The 22,670-nt window shown below is 41.1% G+C and overlaps 1 protein-coding gene across 5 annotated transcripts in view; it reads right to left on the bottom strand.

Moving 5' to 3' along the window:
- Positions 1 to 22,670, bottom strand: part of MSRA (methionine sulfoxide reductase A) — a 462,739-nt gene that overhangs the window by 92,801 nt on the left and 347,268 nt on the right. For all 5 annotated transcript variants that reach the window (XM_058720804.1, XM_058720805.1, XM_058720808.1 and 2 more), the window contains one exon: positions 17,914 to 18,020. In XM_058720804.1, the coding sequence (XP_058576787.1) occupies positions 17,914 to 18,020 (107 nt within the window). The remainder of the gene's footprint in view (positions 1 to 17,913; positions 18,021 to 22,670) is intronic.

The following is a 22,670-nucleotide window of genomic DNA, read 5'->3' as shown; positions in this document are numbered from 1 at the left end:
GCATACTAATAATGCTTTAATAACATTTTCCTGTCACGAGTGCTTGGGTGTTAAAGTCAGTGGACTCCTGAAACCACACAACACCCTTTGTGCAAATATATAAAAAAATAATGTATTAGTGTTTCATTCAGCTAAGTGTCTTTGGCACGAACAATGATATCCCCAAATCCAGGTTCCTTTTTTCTCACCCAATTATTTTTCTTGTCTAGTAAATCTTGCTATTGTGTAATAAACTTTTTGTATTGGTAAATGTGTTTCTATATTTGTAAAATAACTGTGGCACAAGGGTCTGGTGCTTTCCTTAAGGAAATGAAAATGTCTAAATAAACATTAGCTCTACATTTGGAGGATTTTGTCCATTGCGTTTATTACCTGGCAAAGGGCCTAATGTTCTATAAAACCTACAGAGAAGTGGCGCCTGGGTGGCTCAGTCGGTTAAGCATCCGACTTCGGCTCAGGTCATGGTCTCACAGTTCGCGGGTTTGAGCCCCACGTCGGGCTTTGTGCTGGCAGCTCAGAGCCTGAAGCCTGCTTCAGATTCTGCCTCTCTCTCTCTCTCTGCCCCACCCCTTCACGTACTGTCTCTCAAAAATGAATAAATGTTAAAAAAGTTTAAAAAACATACAAAGAAGATGTAAAGAGGTGTAAAAAGTTAATAGTTTAGATCAAAGAAAATGTTGTCATTTCATCTCCTGGTATACAGTAGGTGCCCGATAAGTCTTTGTTGAGAAAATATCAAGTTCTAACCCCACTCCATATTCCTTTACTCCTATTATGTTCTACAATCTGAGAATTAGGAAATTAAAGGGCATTTTATATAACCATTAATCCACATCGTTGTGACTAAATAACATTGAACTAAATGACTTAGAGGACTTTTTCTAGGTAGATGAATCTATAATTATAGATAAGAAAATGGAGAAAAAGGAAAAACTTGGAGTAATGCTGGCTAATGGTCTTATTCCTATGTGTCTCTAGTAAATCATGATCATAGACCATGGAGATTTCTTAACCAATCCAGAGTTCATACTGATTTCATTTCCAGGTGTTTAAATAGACATCAGGAACTTCTCTGGCCTTTACCTGATCAATTTTTCTCTCTGGAAAAGTCATTGTTAAAATCTGTTTCTCACTATATGTTTCTTATGGTCTTATAAATACTGATCAAGGACAATAATAGGAGGATTAGCAATGAATGCGGGGGGGGGGGGTTGGCAAATGGAAAGTATAATTGGAAGAACAGTTGTGTGTAGGTTCTTAAGTCAAGATATAGTCCCTATATCTTTGCTCTACAGACTTCATCCTATCTTTTGGGGCATACTATTCCTTATGGTAGCTTTGCCACTCAGGCTTTAATAAAAGCATCATTTGAGTTATGATGTGACATATTTTAGCATTCTTGTTGCCACCAAGGTACCTTCTTTTGAATGCTTGCTAAGGTCCTATCTCTAGATAAGCAAAGGCTCCTACTTTTGCTTAAATTCCCCTAAGTGGATGCTATACCCAGTGTACGAGGAATGAAAGGAAGGAATTCAGTTTACCAGCAGGTGTAATAAGCTGTTGCTACATTAGGATACTAGAGTTGAGAGTAAGCTTTCGGAGACTCCCTGCCTCAGCTCCAAACTGATCCAATGTCTGTTAACTTTGCTGGCTCTGATCAGCATATGGATAGAAAAGACTAGTACGTGAATCACTGACAGTCAGTCCTGGTTTTGCCAAGATGCAGCAGCAAAGCACTCTCATTTAATCATGCAAAATGACATAATGCTTCTTTCTATTCTTTAGTCCTTTCAATGATTTAGGACTAAATCCTCAAATTTCTAGATTCAGGATGAAAGAAATGAACAAAGGTGGCTGAGGGGTAGACATTAATAATACAGACCTTCTTTGTCATGATTTTGTGGTATACTTCTATTTTGAATCATCCCAAAATAAATAAGTGACCAAAATAAGTTTGAGAGAGGGAAGTAGAGAGAACAGTAAGTTTTAAATTGGTCTCACTGGCTCTGGCACAAATCCCCTCCTTGTCCTGAGCCTAGAGCCTTTTTGCTCAGCGATGGTGCACTGTATACAGTGCTATCAGTCAGACCATAATCACAAGCAGCCACTGGAAGGAACAATAAAAACTCCTCAAGCCCTTAGCCTTTGATCTTGACAAATTAAACACTAATGACACATTCTTCTTTTTTTTAAATTTTTAATTTTATTTTCAAGAGAGAGACAGACAGAGCACGATCAAGGGAGGACACAGAGAGAGGGAGCCACAGAATCCAAAGCAGGCTCCAGGCTCTGAGTTTGTTGCAACAGAGCCTGATGTGGGGCTCAAACTCACAAACCGCGAGATCATGATCTGAGCTGAAGTCGGACGCTCAACCGACTGAGCCACCCAGGCGCCTCTAATGACACATTCTTATTAAGTGTAAAATCATTATAATAAAGCATGAGTAGAAATGGGAGGAATGAACTGATCATAGCCCAACTTCCCCATGTATGAATCAGTGGGGGTGTTCGATGTCCAGGAATCTACTGTGGCTGTGTGACAGAATGGAAAAAAGTATGCATAGTTTGCAAGCAAAGAACCAGAGTATGAATCTTGACCTCACTCATATACAGGTTGTGTGATCTTGGAAACTGTCAGACTCGGCCTCCTATAAAACAGGGATTTGAAATCACCACTTCACATGCTTCACGGGAGGCACAGATGAGAGAATGTTCACAAAAGTTCCTCCTCCACCCTCCACTATGCTGACTGGTGATGTTCGTATTGGTGCCAGGGGGCAAGGTCACCAGCCACGGCCAAATCCCAACTAGTACACAGCTCTGGAGGTTGAAGGCCCTGGGTATGGCTGGTGCACAGACACTCCCATCACTCATCAGTGGGGACCTCAAACCCCAAGGGAGGCAGCCGGAATTCAGCCAAGAAGGCTTTCATGGCTGTTACTCTCTATACCTGTCTGACTGGCCAGGTGCAAGGTCAGGCATTGGGAGGGAGCACGGATTCACTTGGTCTTCACCTACTTATGTAGAACATGGTCTCTGACGCCAGAACCATGATTCTAGTTGCACTGTTAAATTCAAAAGTGAATCCAACAAGAGGAAAATGATTTTAGAAACAATCAGGTTCGGGTGTCCATTTTGAAATGAAATGGAATGCTGTCCTCTTTTCGTTTTAGAGTGACAGGGTAATGGTCAACAAAATGGAATCTAATAGAGGTTTTATGCTGACAGCTCGACTGGGGCTCAGGCCCTCTCACTATGAGGATGGCTGGAAGTAGAAAGGCTCCTTTTACCAAATTCCAAATCCAAACAGAAGAAAAGAGCTCAGAGGAGTTCAAGGTGAAGGAAACAGCAGCCCACTTTTCCTTACATGCTCTGCTTTTGTCCTTCACACACTTCACACTTGAGGGAGAAACTAATGACATTGACCTCAGGCCCCCATTCTGCCCGGCGGTGCACACAGCTGTGGCAGGCGGTCCCCGAGGGCCCCTGCCCGCTGCAGCACGCACCGTTAATGTGGCCAAGCCAGCAGCTGACTGAAAACAGTGGCAGGCAGGCACTAGGCACACGACCCCTGACACTGCGGGCCTTTTTTTCCTCCTCTCAGCGAGCAGCCAATGGGCGGGCTCTCTCCACCGGCTGCCATGGCAACGAGAAGACTGCTCTGCAGTGCCCAGAACAGATGTCACATGAGCCAAGATGAATGTGGTGGGGGTGGGGAGCATGTGGTGGGGGTGGAGGGGGATAGGGGAGGCATTTGGAGTTAAATGGTCCCACCAGAGGGAGTGAGGCATATTTTGAAGTAAGTGCAAAGCTGTAACAGCTATTTTCTTTCTTTTCCCTGTCCTTTAAGTTCTAAACACACATGCACAAACACGAATGTCCTTTTATCTCCGCTACTGAGGTGCTTGCGGCTCTCTGGCTTTCATGGCAAACATGAAAGCTCTGATTTCTTGAAGCCTAAATGAACATCGCCTTCACTGCAGAAATGCAAGCGGGCATTCTGCAGCCATTTAGGAACAGGCTGGGAAGCTCTGTGGAGGGGGACTGGGGAAACTTAGAACCACACGGAGCCGAGATAAAATCCACAGGAATTTTAAAGGCAAACGCACCGCCTCTGTAGGCAAACAACAAACCCTGTTTCACTCTTGTTACCACCAACATGCGAGGGCTCCTACTATCCTCCCCCACGGGTAGTTTCTCTGATCTTACCATTCCTAAGTCCATTCTATATAGACTAAACCAGGGCAAGCCTTACAAATCTACCTGCTTGAGTAACAAAGGCTCTTTTGTTGTCTCTAAAATAGATCCTATTCTAGATAAAATACTGTATTTAAAATGTTTCCACTGCCTTCCAGCTTATCTGCCACTGAAATTAACCAGTAGAGTGTGAGCATGTGGGTGCATGGAATAAACCTATATATTAGTTGGTAAGATAAGAGGGGATATTAGTGGCAGGCAAACACAAGACACTGCAGGCCTTTTTTCCCTCCCTGCTTGCAGCCAATGGGCAGGAACCTAATCTCGTTCCTGTTATCAGACCACATGTATCAGGGAGGCATAAGGGACAAGGTATAGATCCAGTCTTAATCTGACAGATGAAATGCACCGAATGCGTCGGAGGAAAATGTTGCTGAGAATTATTTTGCACTTGTGCTTAAGTCCCCTGACAAACATTCATTCACAGGGTAGCTGCTTTGTGCAACGTGCCACAGGGAGTGTTGCAAAGGATGCCCCACTTATAATCAAGAGTGAAAAGAAATGTGGAAACGCTTGTAATGGGTAAGATGAAATAAGTGTAGCAGGCAAAGCATGATGTGAACCTGGAGGGAGGCAGGCTCTGAGAAGCGTCCTGGGGTGTGGGGAAACGAGACAGCTTCTTCTGTGATACACACTCAACACATACACCAGATCACAGGATGCCTTAACACCCTAAGAAGTAGTCGCTATTATCCTAACAAATCAGGAAACCCTAGCTTAGAGAGGTTGGCAGTCAAAGGTCATACCGCAAGCAAGCAGCAGAACCACTGGTGATCCATGTCAACCACCCACCTCCACGGGCTTTTGCTCTGTAAACCAATGAGCAGAAGTGACACCCTGTTGCAAAGAACGCAGCTGTGGATGTAGGCACCATATCCTGGTCTACGCAATGGCGTCCATGAAGTTGTGGACTTCAAACACTCGCCGCTTGTTTCCCAGTACATATTAAAATAAACATGCAACTATTAAAATTGAAGAGGTTCATCTAGATATACCCTAAAGTAATCCTGTATAACACAAAGGATACATATGTCACACTTTGAGAGCCCCTGCATTTTCCCATGCTGGCCTTGAAAGATGAGGAGGAGCGTAACCCGTGGAAAGTTTGAGTTCACTCAACTCTCGTCCTATGTAGGTCACGGTTATTTTGCACATATACCTCCACTGAAATGAAAATGTCGTCTTGGTCCTCACAAGAATGCTTTCTTCTCTCATTATTCTGGCCAGTAAGTGGAATTGTAGGGTTCTTGCAGTGCACTTGAATGAAATGCAGAACGTGAATGAAAGACTGATGGCCCAGCAATGCCCAACAGTCAGCATTGCTCCTGGAAGCTGCCACCACAAGCCCAACTCCGCCCTGGGGGCCGCAACTTCCTGCCACTGCAGCAATGGGCCAGAACCACCAGAGGGCAGTAACACAACCAGATTTTTCATTTGGATCCAAATGCGGATGCACACAGTTTAATAATATGTAAAGCCCATTATTACAAGCTTTTCCTCTCCCCACCCCCTATTAATGAACAAATGCCCAGGGGTAATGCAGATATTTCTAAATACAGTGCAAGAAAGGGCAATCTGTACTCATACACAGGGAGTCTAACACACAGTGATAAGTGGAAATGAAAATAATCACCCAGATGCAACTAAACCATTAAGGCTAAAGATTTAGCTGTCTCTATGGCTGCATACATGGAAATATAGATGCCTGCCTCCCATAAATGGGCATTTTTAAAACATTTATTTCATAAGTTCTTATTAAGAATTCTTAACAATACCTATAATGATAACTGCAAAGGTACAAGAGGGGTGTAAGAGGAATTTCGTCTTTACTGCTGGGCATACAAAGGGGGATTCTTCTCTTTGACTAAGGTAAGTGAATGAATTATTCAGGGTCTTTCCATGGACATTTAAAACCCATAACTCCACACTTTAAACAACACCACAAATTTAAAAAGAAGAACAACTGGCTAATCCCCAAACTATAAAATACCCACTCTATTCAGGGTCCTTTGATGCAGAGGAATGATTTTTGATGTTTTGTAAAAGCAGAATCTTTTAGTGCAGTTACTGGTTTTAACATCACAGCATACAGCATACAATAGAACGAGCAGGGATACTCCTAACCATGGATAACCTACTCATTTCTCTATAAACAAAGACACAGAAATAACCTTGACACTTTCTCAATTCGTGACAGAAAGGAAGATTCTCTGATCCAATGTTTTTCACAATGGTTTGGAATTGGGGCACCTTTGGAAAAGCAGAATGAAGTCAGCCTCATCTCTGGAGTCACCCCATGAAACCCTGATATTCGTAAACTGCTTGACAGATTACCAAATACCCCCCCCCCCCAAATTTGAGCAAGGCATTTATAATCAAATGACTCTAACTCTGGGGCACCTGGGTGGCTCAGTTGATTAAACATCTAACTCTTGATTTCGGCTCAGGTCATGATCTCATTGTTCGTGGGTTTGAGCCCTGCATTGGCTCTGCACTGACAGTGTGGAGCCTGCTTGAGATTCTTTCTCAATCTCTCTCTTTCTGCCCCTCCCCTGCTCACGTCTGTGCTCTTTCTCTCTCAAAATAATTAAGTGAATATTAAAAAATATATAAATAATAAAAGTACTATCTAGGTCACTTTGAAAATGTGAATAAAGACTTTTGAGCTCCAGTTTCTTCCTAAGGCAGGTAGGAGAACAGATCCTGAACTACCTCCCAGTATAAGGACAAGGGTCACTTGTGTAGTATGACACAAAGCACTGAAAACTCAAGATTTATAAGGAGTTCTGTTCTTATTCTCCTCATTTTATAGACAAGGAACTAGAGCTGTAAAGACCTGTCCAAGGTCACGGTTGGTAAAGGTAGAGCAACGCTGCCACGTGTTCTCATCCAAAGCTGTGGTTCTTCCCACCCCTCCAAGGTAACTGTCAGCTTAGGCTGCTGTAACAAAGAAACACAGGCTGGGAGACTTAAACACAACCTTTATTTCTCACAGTTCTAGAGGCTGGGAAGTCTCAGATGGAGGCGCCAGCAGAGGAGATTTCATTGTGAGGACTCTTCTCATGACTTAAAGACAGCCTACCATCTCATTGTGGGCGCACATGACCTCTTCTTTGTGTGCACATGGAGAGAGAGAGAGAGTGCACTCCAATGTCTCTTCTTTTAAGGACACTAATCCCATGGTGGGGTTCCATCCTCATGACCTCATCTAACCCTAATTACTTCCCAAAGCCCCATCTCCAAATTCCATCACACTGGGAGGTTAGTGCTTCAACATATAAAGTCTGAGGAACACAAATATCCAGCCCATAACAAGGGGTAACAATGGGCTTCTTTATCCTGCTCCATATCTTCAGTTCAGGACAACAAATATTTGCTACTAGGTGCCAAGCACAGTACCAGGCCTTAGGGGAAACAAGGGTGACTAGGGGCCCCCAAAGAGTTTAGTTAGGACAGTTCTACGAAATGTTCTACAAGGGACAGCATTTATGACATAAGGACTTTTGTGACTGTGTATAGCATAGTTTATTATAACCAACTTCATGAGTTCCTTCTTCAGATAGCTATGTTTGAAACAACTGTAATGCAAATATGGCAACTAATCAGTACATAGTTAATATTTGATAAGGTAATTCATGTATTAATTTCCTGAGGAAGATGGGGTCAAACAAGGAAGGAAGGATATTTTCAAATTTTCAGCCTTATAGAAGCTTACAAGGAAACAAAGGGTCTGTACCTCCTGGTAGGGAATTATCAGATCCAGTTACAGGATGATGATTATAGCATAACTGGATATTTATTGAATATATTTAACTTCTTCAGTTGAGTTGACATAATTAAAACTGCTTTCTGGGGACGCCTGGGTGGCTCAGTTGGTTAGGAGTCTAACTTCAGCTCAGGTCATTTTCTCGTGGTTTGTGATTTCGAGCCCCGCACAGGGCTCTGTGCTAACCGCTCGGAGCCTGGAGCCTGCTTCAGATTCTGTGTCTCCCTCTCTCTCTCTGTCCCTCCCCACTTGCACTCTGTCTCTCTCTCTCTCTCTCTCTCTCTCTCTCAAAAATACATACAAATTAAAAAAAAAACAAAACACCTGTTTTCTGGATTGGAAAACTGAAGTGTCTCAGCTTCAATTAATATATATTGGCTGACTACTACATGCTAGCAGTATGTATGTGTGCTAGTATGCATGATGGATGTATTAATTTACTTATATAAATATTCAGTTCATAATAAGGAGTATTTTACATATATATAAAATCTCATTTAATTCCTACAATAAACCTTTGAGGAAATTTTGTTAGGTAATTTAAAATGAAGACCAGAGAAGTCAAGGACTCATTGATGTTAAGTGACTAAGAGAGTACTAGAACATTCTTGCCAACCATTCAAACATTATTTTGATTACTTACACACACACACACACACACACACACACACACACACACACTTTTGTCCCCAAAATCTAGCTCCTAGGATTTTTTTTTCTGGTGTTATTTTTGGTCTGTTACTTTATTTTGGTAAGTAGTATAGGGGTGAAGTTGGGTCTTTTTTGAAGGTAGATATATTTGAAAGGGGAAAAGCTTATGTGAATGTCTATCTCCCTTCAAAACTAGACAAGGACCTTAAGAAAGAGATCAAGCCCCATCCTCTCTGGAGAATTGAGTGTATTCTGTGTTTAGCTCCGGGATCCAGAAGAACCCAGATGGGCGCCCACTCAATGAACATGGCTTGACTCTCCTGAGAAGCCCAGAAGAGAAGAGCTCCCTGTTTCAGTCTCCCACTTAAGACTGGACACGTGACAGTGGTAATCTGGAAACCAAATCTGGAGACTGCGGAAGGCTAAATAATAGCACCTCCAAATGTCGATGTCCTGATCCCTGGAACATGTGAATGTTATTTTATATGGCAAAGGCTTCAGAGATGTGATTAAACTAAGGATCTGGAGACAGGGAGATTATCTCGCATTATCAGGTGGGCCCTAAATACAATCGTGTCCTTATAAGAAAGAGGCATAGGAAGATCAGACACACAGAATAGGAGGAGGCAATGTAACCATTGAGGCAGAGAATGGAGTGATGTGGCCACATGTCAAGGAATGTCAGCAGTCACTAGAGGAGTAGAGTCAAGAAAGGGATTGTCCATGAGAGCCTCTGGAGGGAACACAGCCCAGATGAAACCTTGATTTTGGTCCAGCCAAACTGATTTCAGACTCCTGGGCTCTGAAACTATGAGAAGATAAATTTCTGTTGTTTTAAGCCACCAAGTTTGTGGTAACTAGCTGCAATGGCCATTTGTAACTAAGACAGAGACAAAAAGCCAGAGATATGGCAAATTAGAGAAAGGAAGACGGTTTTATGTACCAACCACTGACTTAATCTTACCAAATATTGTTTTATGATGTGACATTTAGTAATTTCTTCTGTCAAGAGAGTTTTCAAGATAGGCTTTGGGGTCAAGAACACTATGGTTAACTCAATAGCTATTTCCTCCTGGTATATAACACATACTAGACAAAGCAGCAATTCCTCAAACCTCTAAATTTGGTCTATTTGTGGAAACGGTGACTCTGCATTAAGAACTAACTTTGAAATACAAAGAAACATAAAAACATTTATTATAATGTTCACTGAATAGCCGTAAAATTTTCTATGAGTGACCATGGTTCTTATCCTAAGTCCCCAGAATTCCAGAAGTTCTTGAGCTTTATTAGAAGGTTTGGAGCTCGGGGGCGCCTGGGTGGCGCAGTCGGTTGGGCGTCCGACTTCAGCCAGGTCACGATCTCGCGGTCCGTGAGTTCGAGCCCCGCGTCAGGCTCTGGGCTGATGGCTCGGAGCCTGCTTCCGATTCTGTGTCTCCCTCTCTCTCTGCCCCTCCCCCGTTCATGCTCTGTCTCTCTCTGTCCCAAAAATAAATAAATAAAAAACGTTGAAAAAAAAATTTTAAAAAAAGGAAAAAAAAAGGTTTGGAGCTCGGAGCAAGAATTGTATGTTAATTCTTAGATATACCATGGTAATCAGGCACTCTGACTAGAAGATGTCTCATGGAAAGATGGCAAAATGATTGTTTGGATTTCATTCTCAATGTAGTAGGGAAGCCACAGATGAGTTTGACACAGGGCAAGGAAATGACTAGAATTAGATTTAGGAAGTCGCTCTGGCTGCCCTGTGTGGGTGGCTAGTAGTGGAGAGGTACACAGCCCAGTAGTCTAGGAACAGATAACAGTAGTCCGACTATGACAGTGAATATGAAAATGAGCGAGAAGTAGGCACAGGAGGGACATATCTGAGAAGCAGACTGTAGGTTAATCTGATTAACCAGAGGTGAGGAGTAAGGGAAAGGGTGAATCAGTGAGGACTCATAGAGATCTTGCTTAAGCAAGTTAGAAGATGATGGCTGGGAGGGCAGGCAATGGGTTGGGGGCGGTGTCAGAAAAAAGCTGTGGGGCTTATTATGGTGTGGGGGGAGGGGTGGGAATCAAGCCTCCCAGTTTAGGAAAGATTATGCTGACAAGTAAGGAGAATTAACAAGTAGGCAGTGGAATATGGGGATCTATAGCCCAGGGAGTAGTTCTGGCCCAGAAATTTTGAGTCAGCAGTATAAAGATGATGGCATTTAAACTATGCTAGAGAAAAGAAGCAAAAATTTAATTGGTAGCACAGGTAGATAGGTTATTTGGAAACGAAATCTGCTATCTCTCTCTCTCTCTCTCTCTCTCTCTCTCTCTCTCTCTCTCTCTCACACACACACACACACACACACATACACACACATGCACACACACTGAGCAGCCAAACCACAACTTGTCAGGGCTTAACTGGAGAGCATGGGCAGTCACTGACTATCTGGCTATAGCCTAAGTGCTCGGGGAAGAAAACTGAATAATCAGACCTGAACAAAATTCTACTATGATTTCAAAATTTGGGAAAGAAAATTAAATGATCAAAGCTGAAGCAAACCTAAAAAAATGCTGCTGTAATCCAACCATTGCATACTGTTTTTAATCTTTCATTTTGAGTACTTTTCTTTAAAATGACACTATATGGAGTATAGATGACAGATGACAGACTGCAGGATAACTGAAATTTAAGATAAAATATGGCAAATACTTGGAGATTATAGCTATGTTGAAGATACAGATGAATGGATGGGTGGGTGGGTGAGTGGATGGATGGATGAACAAACAGACTGAGAGACTGATAGAGACAGATTTTAAAACATTATTTTTATATTTGGCACATGGTTGATAATTTAGCATTCACCCAAAAAGGTTATCCAGAGGAAAGGCTGTTCATGAAGTTTTGAGAGGTTGAGAAAGAGATAGGTCATGTGACCAGGAAAACTATCTTCAGACTTTTTAATTCTCTATCAAATTTCAAGAAACAAAACCTATCAGTGATCAAAAGATTTGATTCCTAAATGAGGAAGAGTTGCATTTTCAGGATATGAGAATTGCATCTGAACACCCACCTCCCCCACAAGAGGCCACGTTTCAGTTTGGAATATTAGCACATGTCATGACAGGTCCACTTGGGAGATAAGCTGTCTATATTTGATAATCCAAAGGCAATTAATAATACATTAGATTATCTCCACTTAAGACCATGAGGAAATAATTCCATCGTGAAACTCAAGGAAAAACAATATGAAAATGCAGTTAAGAAAAGCTAATGTAGTCTTCACCCCCCCCCCCCCATATTTTGTGCGAAGTCTTCAGCTCATGAAGAACATGAAGCAGCTGTCCTACTCAGTGAACAGAATCCAGCACTTCCAAGGTCAATGAATCCAGTGTGACGTTTGATTTTCACTCAGATCCCCTTCTGTAAGGTTTTCCAGACTCCTTTAAGAATGAAAATTCACAAACTTCCTCAGCCATTTTTCCTTTCTTAAGGTTGTTGGTGAGTCTGGTATCTACAACCCAGCCAACTTTGCAGAAAACCACAGTTTAGATGGAAAATCACTTTGGGTTTCTGGCTCATCAGCAGTACTGCACATCTAATTAGCTCAACAATTGGTCCCTGTGATAAAATCAGCTAATTTTATGTTCAAATGGCTGCTCCGTGGTAAGCAATACTGTCACTCTAAATTCCAAGTATAAAGAAGTTGCTGAAGAAGCTGGTTACTAGGGGGTCACTGGGGGCAAACTAGTGAAGACTATTAAATTAGTAACCTAAGTCAATGTTATAGTTAGTGCATAGGGGTCCCACCAGGACTCAAATAAGATGAATTCCCAGAATGTAATGACAGGGCTGGAAATGCCAACTCTTAAAGGGGAAATGAGTGTACATAAAATGCATGGAATGAGTCATGTGCAGAATCTTCCAATCTCAGAAATAAACCTATATTTTTGTGATGAGATTACAAATCCTAGACCTCAGTCTAGTACTGTTAAGAAATGACTCTCCCTAGATTAAACACCTTGTTGTTTCAGGAATTTGTGCAAGGTTACCTTAAGTAGAAAACCCAGGAAAGCCAATTCCAGGTTCCAGGAGTCAACTCTTTAGCTTTCTCCTCTCCTTTACTCACCTGTTAAGGCAACTGGTGATATCTGAGACTCTCTTCCTGCTTTGTGGGATCTATTAGCAACCACATTTACTTTTAAAGGTAAATTCAAAAGCACAGATCAAGTTCTTTATGGTGCAAAAGCTAATTATATCACCTCTCACAGACACTGCAAATTAGTGATTTTTTTTGGTGTGTATATTATCAATTATACCAATTGAATGGACAGTTAGAAATTTATACAACTTTCAAAACTAGGAACAAGAAACACATGAATATATACAATTCTACATAATGGTACTCAGAGATACATGCATACCTATATCTAAACATATCTATTATATCTATGTATGTATATAGATAAATAGAGTCAGAGATATACAAATGGCTTCATTTATATAAAGTGTTTAAAATAGTAATGAGCATGGAGTAAGCACTCAGTTGGTTCTGGTGATGCTGTCTATCAGCAGCAGCAGCATCGTCATTATATAGCTACATACATATACGATATGTAAATATATACACTACACATGTAATGGTATAGTATATAACTATCTGCTTGTAACAGGATGTCTGTTGAAAAATAAAATTGTCTTTTTCTTTCTCAGCTCTAACAGAGGTGCCAGAAAGCACAAAATCATGGTAGATCATCCTCAAGGCTTTGTAGTCGGTCAGCTGCCTGGCCTGGATGAGGTGGAGTGGCTAAAGGACCCTCTGTAGACGGTCGCATCAGCCACCTCTCATGCGCCAGCTCAGATCCTCTCAGCCTCACCTGTCTCTCCTCCAGTTCCCACTGCAGTGCTCAGCTCTGGATGGACTCTGATTAGTTTTATGCAGGTGAGCCCTCCAGTGATTTGTCTCACACTCATGCCATGTGCCTCCTGCCTTCCTGCTGCAGGGACATAGTCTCCTAAGTCCACCCACGTGCGACCCAGAAGCACAGAGTGAACCCGTGGGGAATGGCATCCAACAGACATATGCTTCCCTTCTTCTCCCAGAAGGACTGGTCATTTCACAGGGACCAAACAACCCATCACTGATAGTACAGACCGAGTTATATTGGTTCTCCCTCTTTTTCTTTTCCAGGCCCCCTGCCCCTTACTCCTCCTCCACGGCACCACACTCCCGAGTAAGTCCTCACACACAAGCCTTTGCCACAGGCTCTGTTTTCCATGGGATCTGGACTAAGATAAAAATTATAGTGGTCACCGAGTGCAGGTATATGCAATTAGCCCTACTGTTCACCAAGGAAGGTGACACAATGAGGGCCTTCATTCTTGGTTCCCAAAATGGAAAATGACTTGACCCCTCATGGTATAGATCTGAAAAGGGGGAAAGGAGACAGTAGTTCCTGGTGCTCAAGGTGGGACAGAAGGATAAATCCTGACCCAGGACTCCTGGGCAAGGACTGTATCAAGAATGGAAAGACACCTCTGCACTTGACTGAGCTCAGCCAAGGTCCCCAGGGTCGTGCCTTTCAGTATTCAGCTCTTTCTTGTGGTGACTGAAAGGAAAACTACCTGACCTTCATGCTGTGTATCTCCAAAAAGAAAGGGAGGGAGCAGTTCCTGGTGCAGCATCTCTGATGGCCATGAGGACTGTGCTCCATGGCAGTCCCATGCTCTTGCAATAAGCCAACACAAGAGCAGAAGGCTTGGAATCTTGAGTCTTCAGCCAGGGAGCCAGACTAGCATGCCCCATGCTCCCTTCAACATAGATACACACACCCCTCATAGACTGCTATGCTGTCTAATCAGGTAGCCACTAGCCACATGTGGCTATTTAAATATACAATTAAATTAATTAAATTAAAACAAAACAAAACACTCAGCTTTCAGTTGCATTAACCACACTTCAATGTTCAATAGCCACATGTGGCTAGTGGCTATTGTACTGGAGAGTACAGAAGAGACCACTGGCCATCATGGCAGAAAGTTGTACTGGAGGTGCTGGTCTAGAGTCAGGACTCTCTGGGTTTTAGCCAGTTAGCCAGGAGACAAGTACTGGACTTGCCACTCATCTATCGGGGGGATGCAGGGCCACTTTTATTTATGTGGTAAAATAAAAGAAACATGAGAGTATTCGTTCTCTGAGTTGATAATAAAGCAATTATATGTGGTTACATTAACAGAAATGGATATCTGGATACTGGGAGGACAGAAGACCCCAATCTTTATTAAAAAAAAAAAAAGACCCTACTTTTAAAAACCAAGCAAAAATGTGTACATGTATGTGTATCCCATATGCTTAGGTACAAAACACCCAAAAAGCATGTGGTTAGAAAAACTATCTAGAATATAACATTAATATTCCCCAAATCTACAAAAATAATGGATAAATTATTAAAAGTTTATTAATATTTAATATCTAAATTTTATTTCCTATGTGTATCAGTTATCTAAATCAACATGGGCTCCACTCACAGCTAAGGGTAAGAAACTATGTTGGGGCAGAAACCAAAAAATCATGTTAACTTCTTCATCATCACCTGGAAGGCACTGACCTTTGGAACTTAAAATCCTCACTGTGAACACCAGAATATCATGTCATTTGCCTGCCATAGGCATTTCCCTACCCAACCTCTCAAATGTTGGTATTCCACCAGTCCTGAGCTTTCTCCTCTCATCTCTTATCACTTCCCCGAAGTGACTGTACCAGCAACTAGGGCTTCACTAACCAAGTTGATAACTCCCAATAATAATAAGGGCTACCATTTGTTGAGCACTTATTATGTGTGAAGCCATGTGCCATATAAGCATTAACCCAGTTAAGAGTCACAACAACCCTCCCTGCAAGGAAGGAACAGCCCACATCTTCTCATAAAAACCACCTGGATGCCCAGATCACAGGTACCTTAAACTCCACATGTTCAGACTTAACTTACCTTCACAACAAATCCACCTCTGCACCTCTATACCTTCATATACAATATCACAAGCCAGAAACCTATAAATTACCCTGGACTCCTCCCACTCACTTTCTCTCCACTTCTAATCAAGTTCCAAGATCTATTATTTTACTTCCTAAATATCCCTTATTCCACTCTGACTGGCAGCACCCTAGAGAAGGCTCCTATTGTTTCTGTCCTAGAGCCCTGCATCAGCTGTCCGACTCATCTCCCTGCATTTGGTTTGTTTTTCTGTAACTCTAGTTACTCTATGACTTAACATTATGACTCTGGGCATCTGAAATATGAGGATAATAATGAGGTCTCTCATCCTTATAGGTTTGTTTGAGTTAAGTAAGATATAGAGTTTTCTAAGTCACTTGATAAAAAGTTCCACAGCTGACATATGAATTGAGACTATTTGGTGCTAGAGGCTACATGCTTAACCACTACCACATATGCCCAGGTAAGCCCACGATTATCAGAAAAGTCATGATGAAAAGAGACATAAGAAAGGATAATTTGCAGTGAAAAGCTTTTGAGAATGGCAATATAAGTATACATGCATTATTCCAAAACTTAGCAACTTAAAACAACAAAAGCTTATTATCTTGTGGTTTCTGTAGCACTGCTTAGCTAGGTGCCTCTGGCTTAAGACCTTTCATGAGGTTGCAGTCCAACTGTCAACTGGAGATGCCGTCCCACCAGTAAGCTTGACTGGGGCTGAGGAGCTTCTAAGCTTACTCATGTTGTTCTTGGAAGCCTTTGCCCCTTGCCACAGGGACCTTTACACAGGGCTGCTTCACAACATGGCAGCTGATTTCCCTTAGGGCAAGTGATCCAAGAGACAATGAGAGAGGGCCTCCAAGATGGAAGCCCGGATCTTTTAATAAACTCATCTCAGAAGTAACATCACACCACTTCTGTCATTCATTGGGAGTGAGTCATTAAATTTAGCCCACACTCAAGGGGAGGGGTTTACACAAGGGCAGAAACCACTGAGAGCCATCCCAGAGGCTGCTATTATCCCCAAGCAGACATCATAGCCCTGGAGGGAGGAGGTGTGCTGAAAATAAATAAGGCCCTATCAGCATCTCCCTTAGCCTTCTCTGCTTTCCAGAGTTGAACTGACCATGAACTTCATGTCCTGCTACTTTTTTATCAGTAGATACACTCTTGTCTCTCTCTCCTCCTCACTGCCACCTTGCCACCATGGGGGTTAGATGGAGATCCCACAGATTGCTGGGAACTGTTACATATCAGACTTTTCATATTAATACTAAAATAGACCAGCATTACAGTAGCTAATGGCCTCATTGTTAAGCATAAATCTAAATCAGAAAATATAACAATAATTAAAATGTAAACAATATCACAAAGTTCTAAGAATTAAAGCAACTCAAGTTACTTTTAAAAGAAACCAAAGCTCTATTGGATTTTTTTAAGTATTATACAATAGTAAAAATAATTATTTCATGATGTAGTATCTATATTTCAGAGAAGTGTTTTTATTATAATTTAATCTCCTGTTACTAGCAAGAAAGAATGAGTATTCTGGGTTTAACCATGTTCCCCAAAAAAGATAAGTTGAAATTCCACCCCCCCCCCCAGTATCTCAGAATGTAAGCTTATTTGGAGATACTGTCTTTACAGAGGTAATCAAATTAAAATGTGGGCATTAGGTTGGACTATAATTCACTATGGCTGGAATTGTCAAAACAAGGGGATATTTGGACACAGAAACAGATATGATAGAGGAAAGACAATGTAAAAAAGACACAGGGAGAAGACAGCCATCTATAAGCCAAGGAAAGGGGCCTGGGGCAGAGCCCTCTGTGGCAAGCCTCAGCAGGAACTGACTCAGCAGAGCCAGCACCTTGTTTTGGACTTCCAGCCTCCAGAACCATGAGACAATGCATTTCTGTTGCTTAAGACACCTAGTCTGTGGTAGTCTGTGGTACTTTGTTACAGCATCCTGAACAAATAATTATAGACAGAAGAATGAGATCCAGCAAGAGATAGAGGCAGAGAGAGATAGAGAGAAAAGAAGATACATATTCATCTGGATGAGTTGATTTTATGAGAAATGCACAAGGGCCTACTCCTAAAATACGATGTAGCATATTTATAGAGCAGAAGATGACAGACATTTCCAAAAACTATGTAAATAGAACAGTGCCAGGTGAAAACAACCAGACTGTCCCTCTACAGGTGGGGTCTGACTTGGTGGGGGCCAACAGTGGGCATCTGGGAGCAAGAGGAGACCCTACCTTCTGGTAGTCTTCTTTAGATCTCAGGGCCACCTCCAGGTGCTTGGTAGAGGTTGGATAGATGGCTGAGCGGTATTGAGAACCATGGTCATTGCCTTGGCGCATGCCTGGGAAAGTGGAGATCAGAAAGGATTACTGGAGGAGACTGAGCAACAAGGCCAGTGTCACAAGTTTTCTATGATTCATGTACTAAGTGCTTGTTTTTTTTTTTAATGAAGTATGGTTGACACACAACATTATATTAGTTTCATGTATAGAACTTAGTGATTTGACAAAGTCTTAACCTTATGCTACACTCACCGCAAGTGTACCTACCATCTGTCATCATACAACACTATTACAACACCTTTGACTATATTCCCTATGCTGTACCTTTCATGCCCTTGACTTATCCATTCCATAACTGGCAGCTTGCACCTCTTCACCACTTTTCACCCATCTCCAACAACACCTCCCCTCTGGGAACCATCAGTTTGTTCTCTGTATTTACAGATCTGTTTCTGTGTTTTGTTTGTTCCTTTGTTTTGGTTTTTAGACTCCACAAATATGTGAATCATATGGTATTTGTCCTCTGTTTTACTTATTTCACTTAGCATAAGATCCTCTAGGCCCAATTCTGTTGTCACAGATAGCAAGATCTCATTCTTTTAGATGGCTGAGTAATATTCCATTATATGTGTGTGTGTGTGTGTGTGTGTGTGTGTGTGTGTGTGTGTATGTCTGCGTGTGTGTGTGTATATAGTGTGTGTGTATATAGTGTGTGTGTATATATATATATATATATATATACACATATATATTTATATATAACATTTATCCATTTATCCATCAATTAACACTTAACATTGCTTCTATATCTTGGTTATTATAACACTGCAATAACACAGGGGTGCATATATTACTCAGTGCTTGTTTTAATTTCCTCTTGACACTACTCTCCTTAAACAAGCATGAAATATATCTGTTTTTCTTTGCTTATTTTAATTACAACAAATATATTTGAACTTAAGTAAGTTTATTGTAGGTCCTAGATCATAGTAAATGCTCTACAAATATGTATTTTTCTATGCAGATATTTAAATCATAACCTATTCCATTCATCACTTGCAAAGCATTGTGCCACACATTATTTCTTTGGATCCTACTGAGACACCTGTGTGGCAGGTACCATGGTCCCTCACTTGGCAAATAAGGAGATGCCTATAAATGATGAAATAACTGAGGCTCAGTGAGTTTGAAGAGTTCGCCTAAGGTCATCCATCCAATCAAAGGAAAACGTGAGCCTTTTCCTTAAAGGAAAAGAGGTGAGCCTAGCCCATTTTCCACCCCTTCGCAGCAGCTAAAGTGTAGATAGTGATCAATTTCTAACTGAAAAATTTAGTCCCCAAAGTTAAACAGCCACAGGGTTACTATAGATCTCCTATAGATTTCCATGCTGTTGTCAAAATGAACTTCACACATGTTTACTGCATTATTCAATTATCAGTTTCAGTTTTAAAAGTGCCCAAAACTCCTCTGACAGAAGATTCAATCTTCCAAAAAGAACGGCTTTGGCTTTGTACTTACAGATGTTAACGTATATGTGAATTACCTGGGGATACTGTTAAAATGCAGATTCTGGTCTGGTAGGTCTATGGTGAGCCTGAGTGAGATTCTGTATTTCTAATCTGCTCATGGGTGGTGCTGACCAGCAGACGGCATTTTGAGTAGCAAGAGCTTAGAGTTTGCTCAGATATTTTCAAGGTTTTGTGTAACACATCAGCAACATTTTTAATTCCAGTAATGTGTTGAGGAAAACCTGACTCTGCCGTTTCTGAGGTTTGTAGTGTACAATGCTTCCTCCACCTGCCCCCAATTCTCCCGGGATGCACACACTTTTGCACTGAACTACTATCCAACCTTCAAGACTTAGTTGAAGCATCTTCACTCGACAGAAGCTTCCCCGAGTGTTCCTTACAGCTGTGCCAATCACTGACTCCTTTGGGCAGGTCTCTCTCTTAGAGGTTTTATCATGCTACATTGTTATTATGTGGTTGTCCCTCTTCCTCGTCTGTGAGCCTTCCAGAGGGCAGAGCCTTACAGACATAGTACCTGGTATAGCATCAGACTGATGGATACACTTCCATCAATATTTGTTGCATGAAGAATGTATGAGTTTATATCTTGTGACCCAAGGCCCAGCAATCAATACTGTAGTCCAAATCAATTAATCAAAGTGCTTTTTCCTTTGTAAATAAAATTTTAATTCAAACGTAAATAAAATCATGTTTCTTAAGAACTCTAGGAAAAAGCTGCCAATGAGCTAATACGTTTGACTAGGGAAGGGCAGTAGCTGAAGACACCAAAGGTTCACTATGGTGGTAAATGAATTGACAAGCTAGAATTCATGATCAAAACTACAAGCTAAAAATAGAGGTCTAAATAATAACAAACTAGCAGGATTTAGGGTCAAGCCTATGGCTATCTATGGTGTGTAACGTGTGTACTTGTGCATGGGGTGGAAGGTATTTCTGGCACCTATTTGTTCACACGCCAGCTTGGCTGACTTCCTAGAAATTCCATTCTCCCACCTTCAGAGTCCCATCCTCACCTTGATACACAAAGGCCACGTGGGGACCAGGAACTAATTAGTGGCTTAAAGAGCCAATACCAATGACACCAAAATATTAATTTAATAATATATAATAAACCAGCCCATGCCTCCAATAAGCACTGTGTAATACCACATTAGAATACCTATTTCTGTATAAGTTATATATTCACATAAGTATCATGGTATGGTTATTATAGTATACAATATATAAGTGCTATTACAGTGTAAATATTTTTATAGGATATGCTATATAAATACTGTTACAGTATTATTTATTAAGCACCTAATATGTGCCAAGTACTTTTCCAGATGCTGAGGATACAGTAAGGAATAAAAGCAAACCCCAGGGTTCCACATTCTAGTATAATTTAAGACACTGGATAAATATACATTCCAGAATGGCACAGTGGCAATATTTTTTTCTTTGTCTTCTTCAATGTTCCCTCCTTCACTTATAAGTAAGGCTTTTCTTGCATGACTACTTCACATCCTTTTGTGCACAATGCCGTGATGGAGCATTATTGTCCCCTCTGAAATATTCTCCATGAAGAAAAAGATTGCTGGATGGCTGATTTTTAGTAAAATCTGACCAACCTCCAGTCAGCACAAGATGCACAACAGTAGGGTCTTCATGTGGAGTTGGTTAAATCGATTCAAGTTTCCTTTCTTTTGGAAGATAAACTAGTATGTGAGTAAAAGAGAACATGCAGGTGTGATATATGTATATTTTTCAACAAATTTTGCTAAGATTCCATATGCCTTGTACGTTGGAGACAACAAATATCTCTGCATTTGGATGAAGATCCTTGAATTATCCTAGGATTATGAGGAATTGTTGCTTATGAATAAAAACTGGCTTTTTAGCAAACAAGATGGGAATAGTTAAGAATTATTCCAAGGAAACTGTATAACAGCGGTCTCTTCCACTGATCATATTTTCACAGGTAGTCTGATAGTAGAGTGCACAATGAAACATTTAGATTTACATCCACATTTAGAGCTTCTCTTGTAGTGACATGAAAACCTACGGGGTAGAGACATCTGGAAGATTCCATAAAATTGTGTGGTTGAGCAGAAAAGATGCACATGACTGTCATTTCTAGGCAAATATGTAAGGCAATGCATTTTTCTAAAAAACAATCCATGCATTCTTTATGTAATTATGGGTTATACTACTACTACAATCCAGGATAGGGGTTTATAAGTCCTTCCCTGAAGCCACGATCCCTTGAATTAAATTCTAAGTTGATCACCTGCTAATTACCAATAGGGCTCCCGTCAGTGTTGTCCTTGTTTTCTTTGTACAGATTTGGGCTGTCCCCAACTCACCCCAGACAGCTATAAAGAGGAGTAACATAGTGGGTATTATCCACAGCTCTGCTCCAGACTCCTCGCACCTTTCCCCTTTGCACTAACACAAACTGACTATTCATCCATTGGAAAGATGGGAATTATTCACACTGTTACAGCTGCCATCTTCAAGTCTTAAAGATTGAATTTACAGCCCTGACCTTCTGATCCCCACTCTTCTTGGATGTTCTAACAAAACTGACAGCTCCCCACATCAGAATCAATGCATGCTCTCCTCCCAGTCACTCTGGCTAAACCCCTGCCTGGCCAGGAAGGAAGGCAAGAAAGTGCTAAAGTGATACAGTAGGGGATAGAGAGAAAATATCAAAGCTTTTATGCAGACACTCTTGAATTTTGAGTGATACTGGATAAGGCATTAATGCTCTGGTATACTCATGAACAACAGTGTTAATTTGACTGAAATTTTTTTCCATCAAAATTCATCCTGAGGAGGAGATATTAATATCTTAAAACCATGCATACGTATCGACATCCTTGTGTGTGTGTTTGGCTAAATCCAATGCATGTACCTTTCAGTTCACTGATGAAGAGGCTTATTAGAAGGATAGGAGCTTAAAATTTGGAAACAGATAGCTCACTGGGAAATATGATTTGATGCTCAACAACTAGAAAAACCTGTAGAACTATGGATTTTCTGTTGTCGTTATTTTTAATACATTGCATTTACAGGTGTTTAGCATCATTAAATTTTTCATCATTTCTTTCAACCTCCATTGGTTTATGTTAGGAACACAAAACAGTAGTTCACATGTGAGAAAAACCTGTCCACTAAATCTCTCATAAGAAGCCTAGG

The sequence above is a fragment of the Neofelis nebulosa genome, chromosome 3, assembly GCF_028018385.1.
Source record: "Neofelis nebulosa isolate mNeoNeb1 chromosome 3, mNeoNeb1.pri, whole genome shotgun sequence".
In the NCBI taxonomy this organism is placed as follows: domain Eukaryota; kingdom Metazoa; phylum Chordata; class Mammalia; order Carnivora; family Felidae; genus Neofelis; species Neofelis nebulosa.
Note: the sequence above shows the minus strand (reverse complement) of the source record. Positions and strands in the feature narration are given on the sequence as shown.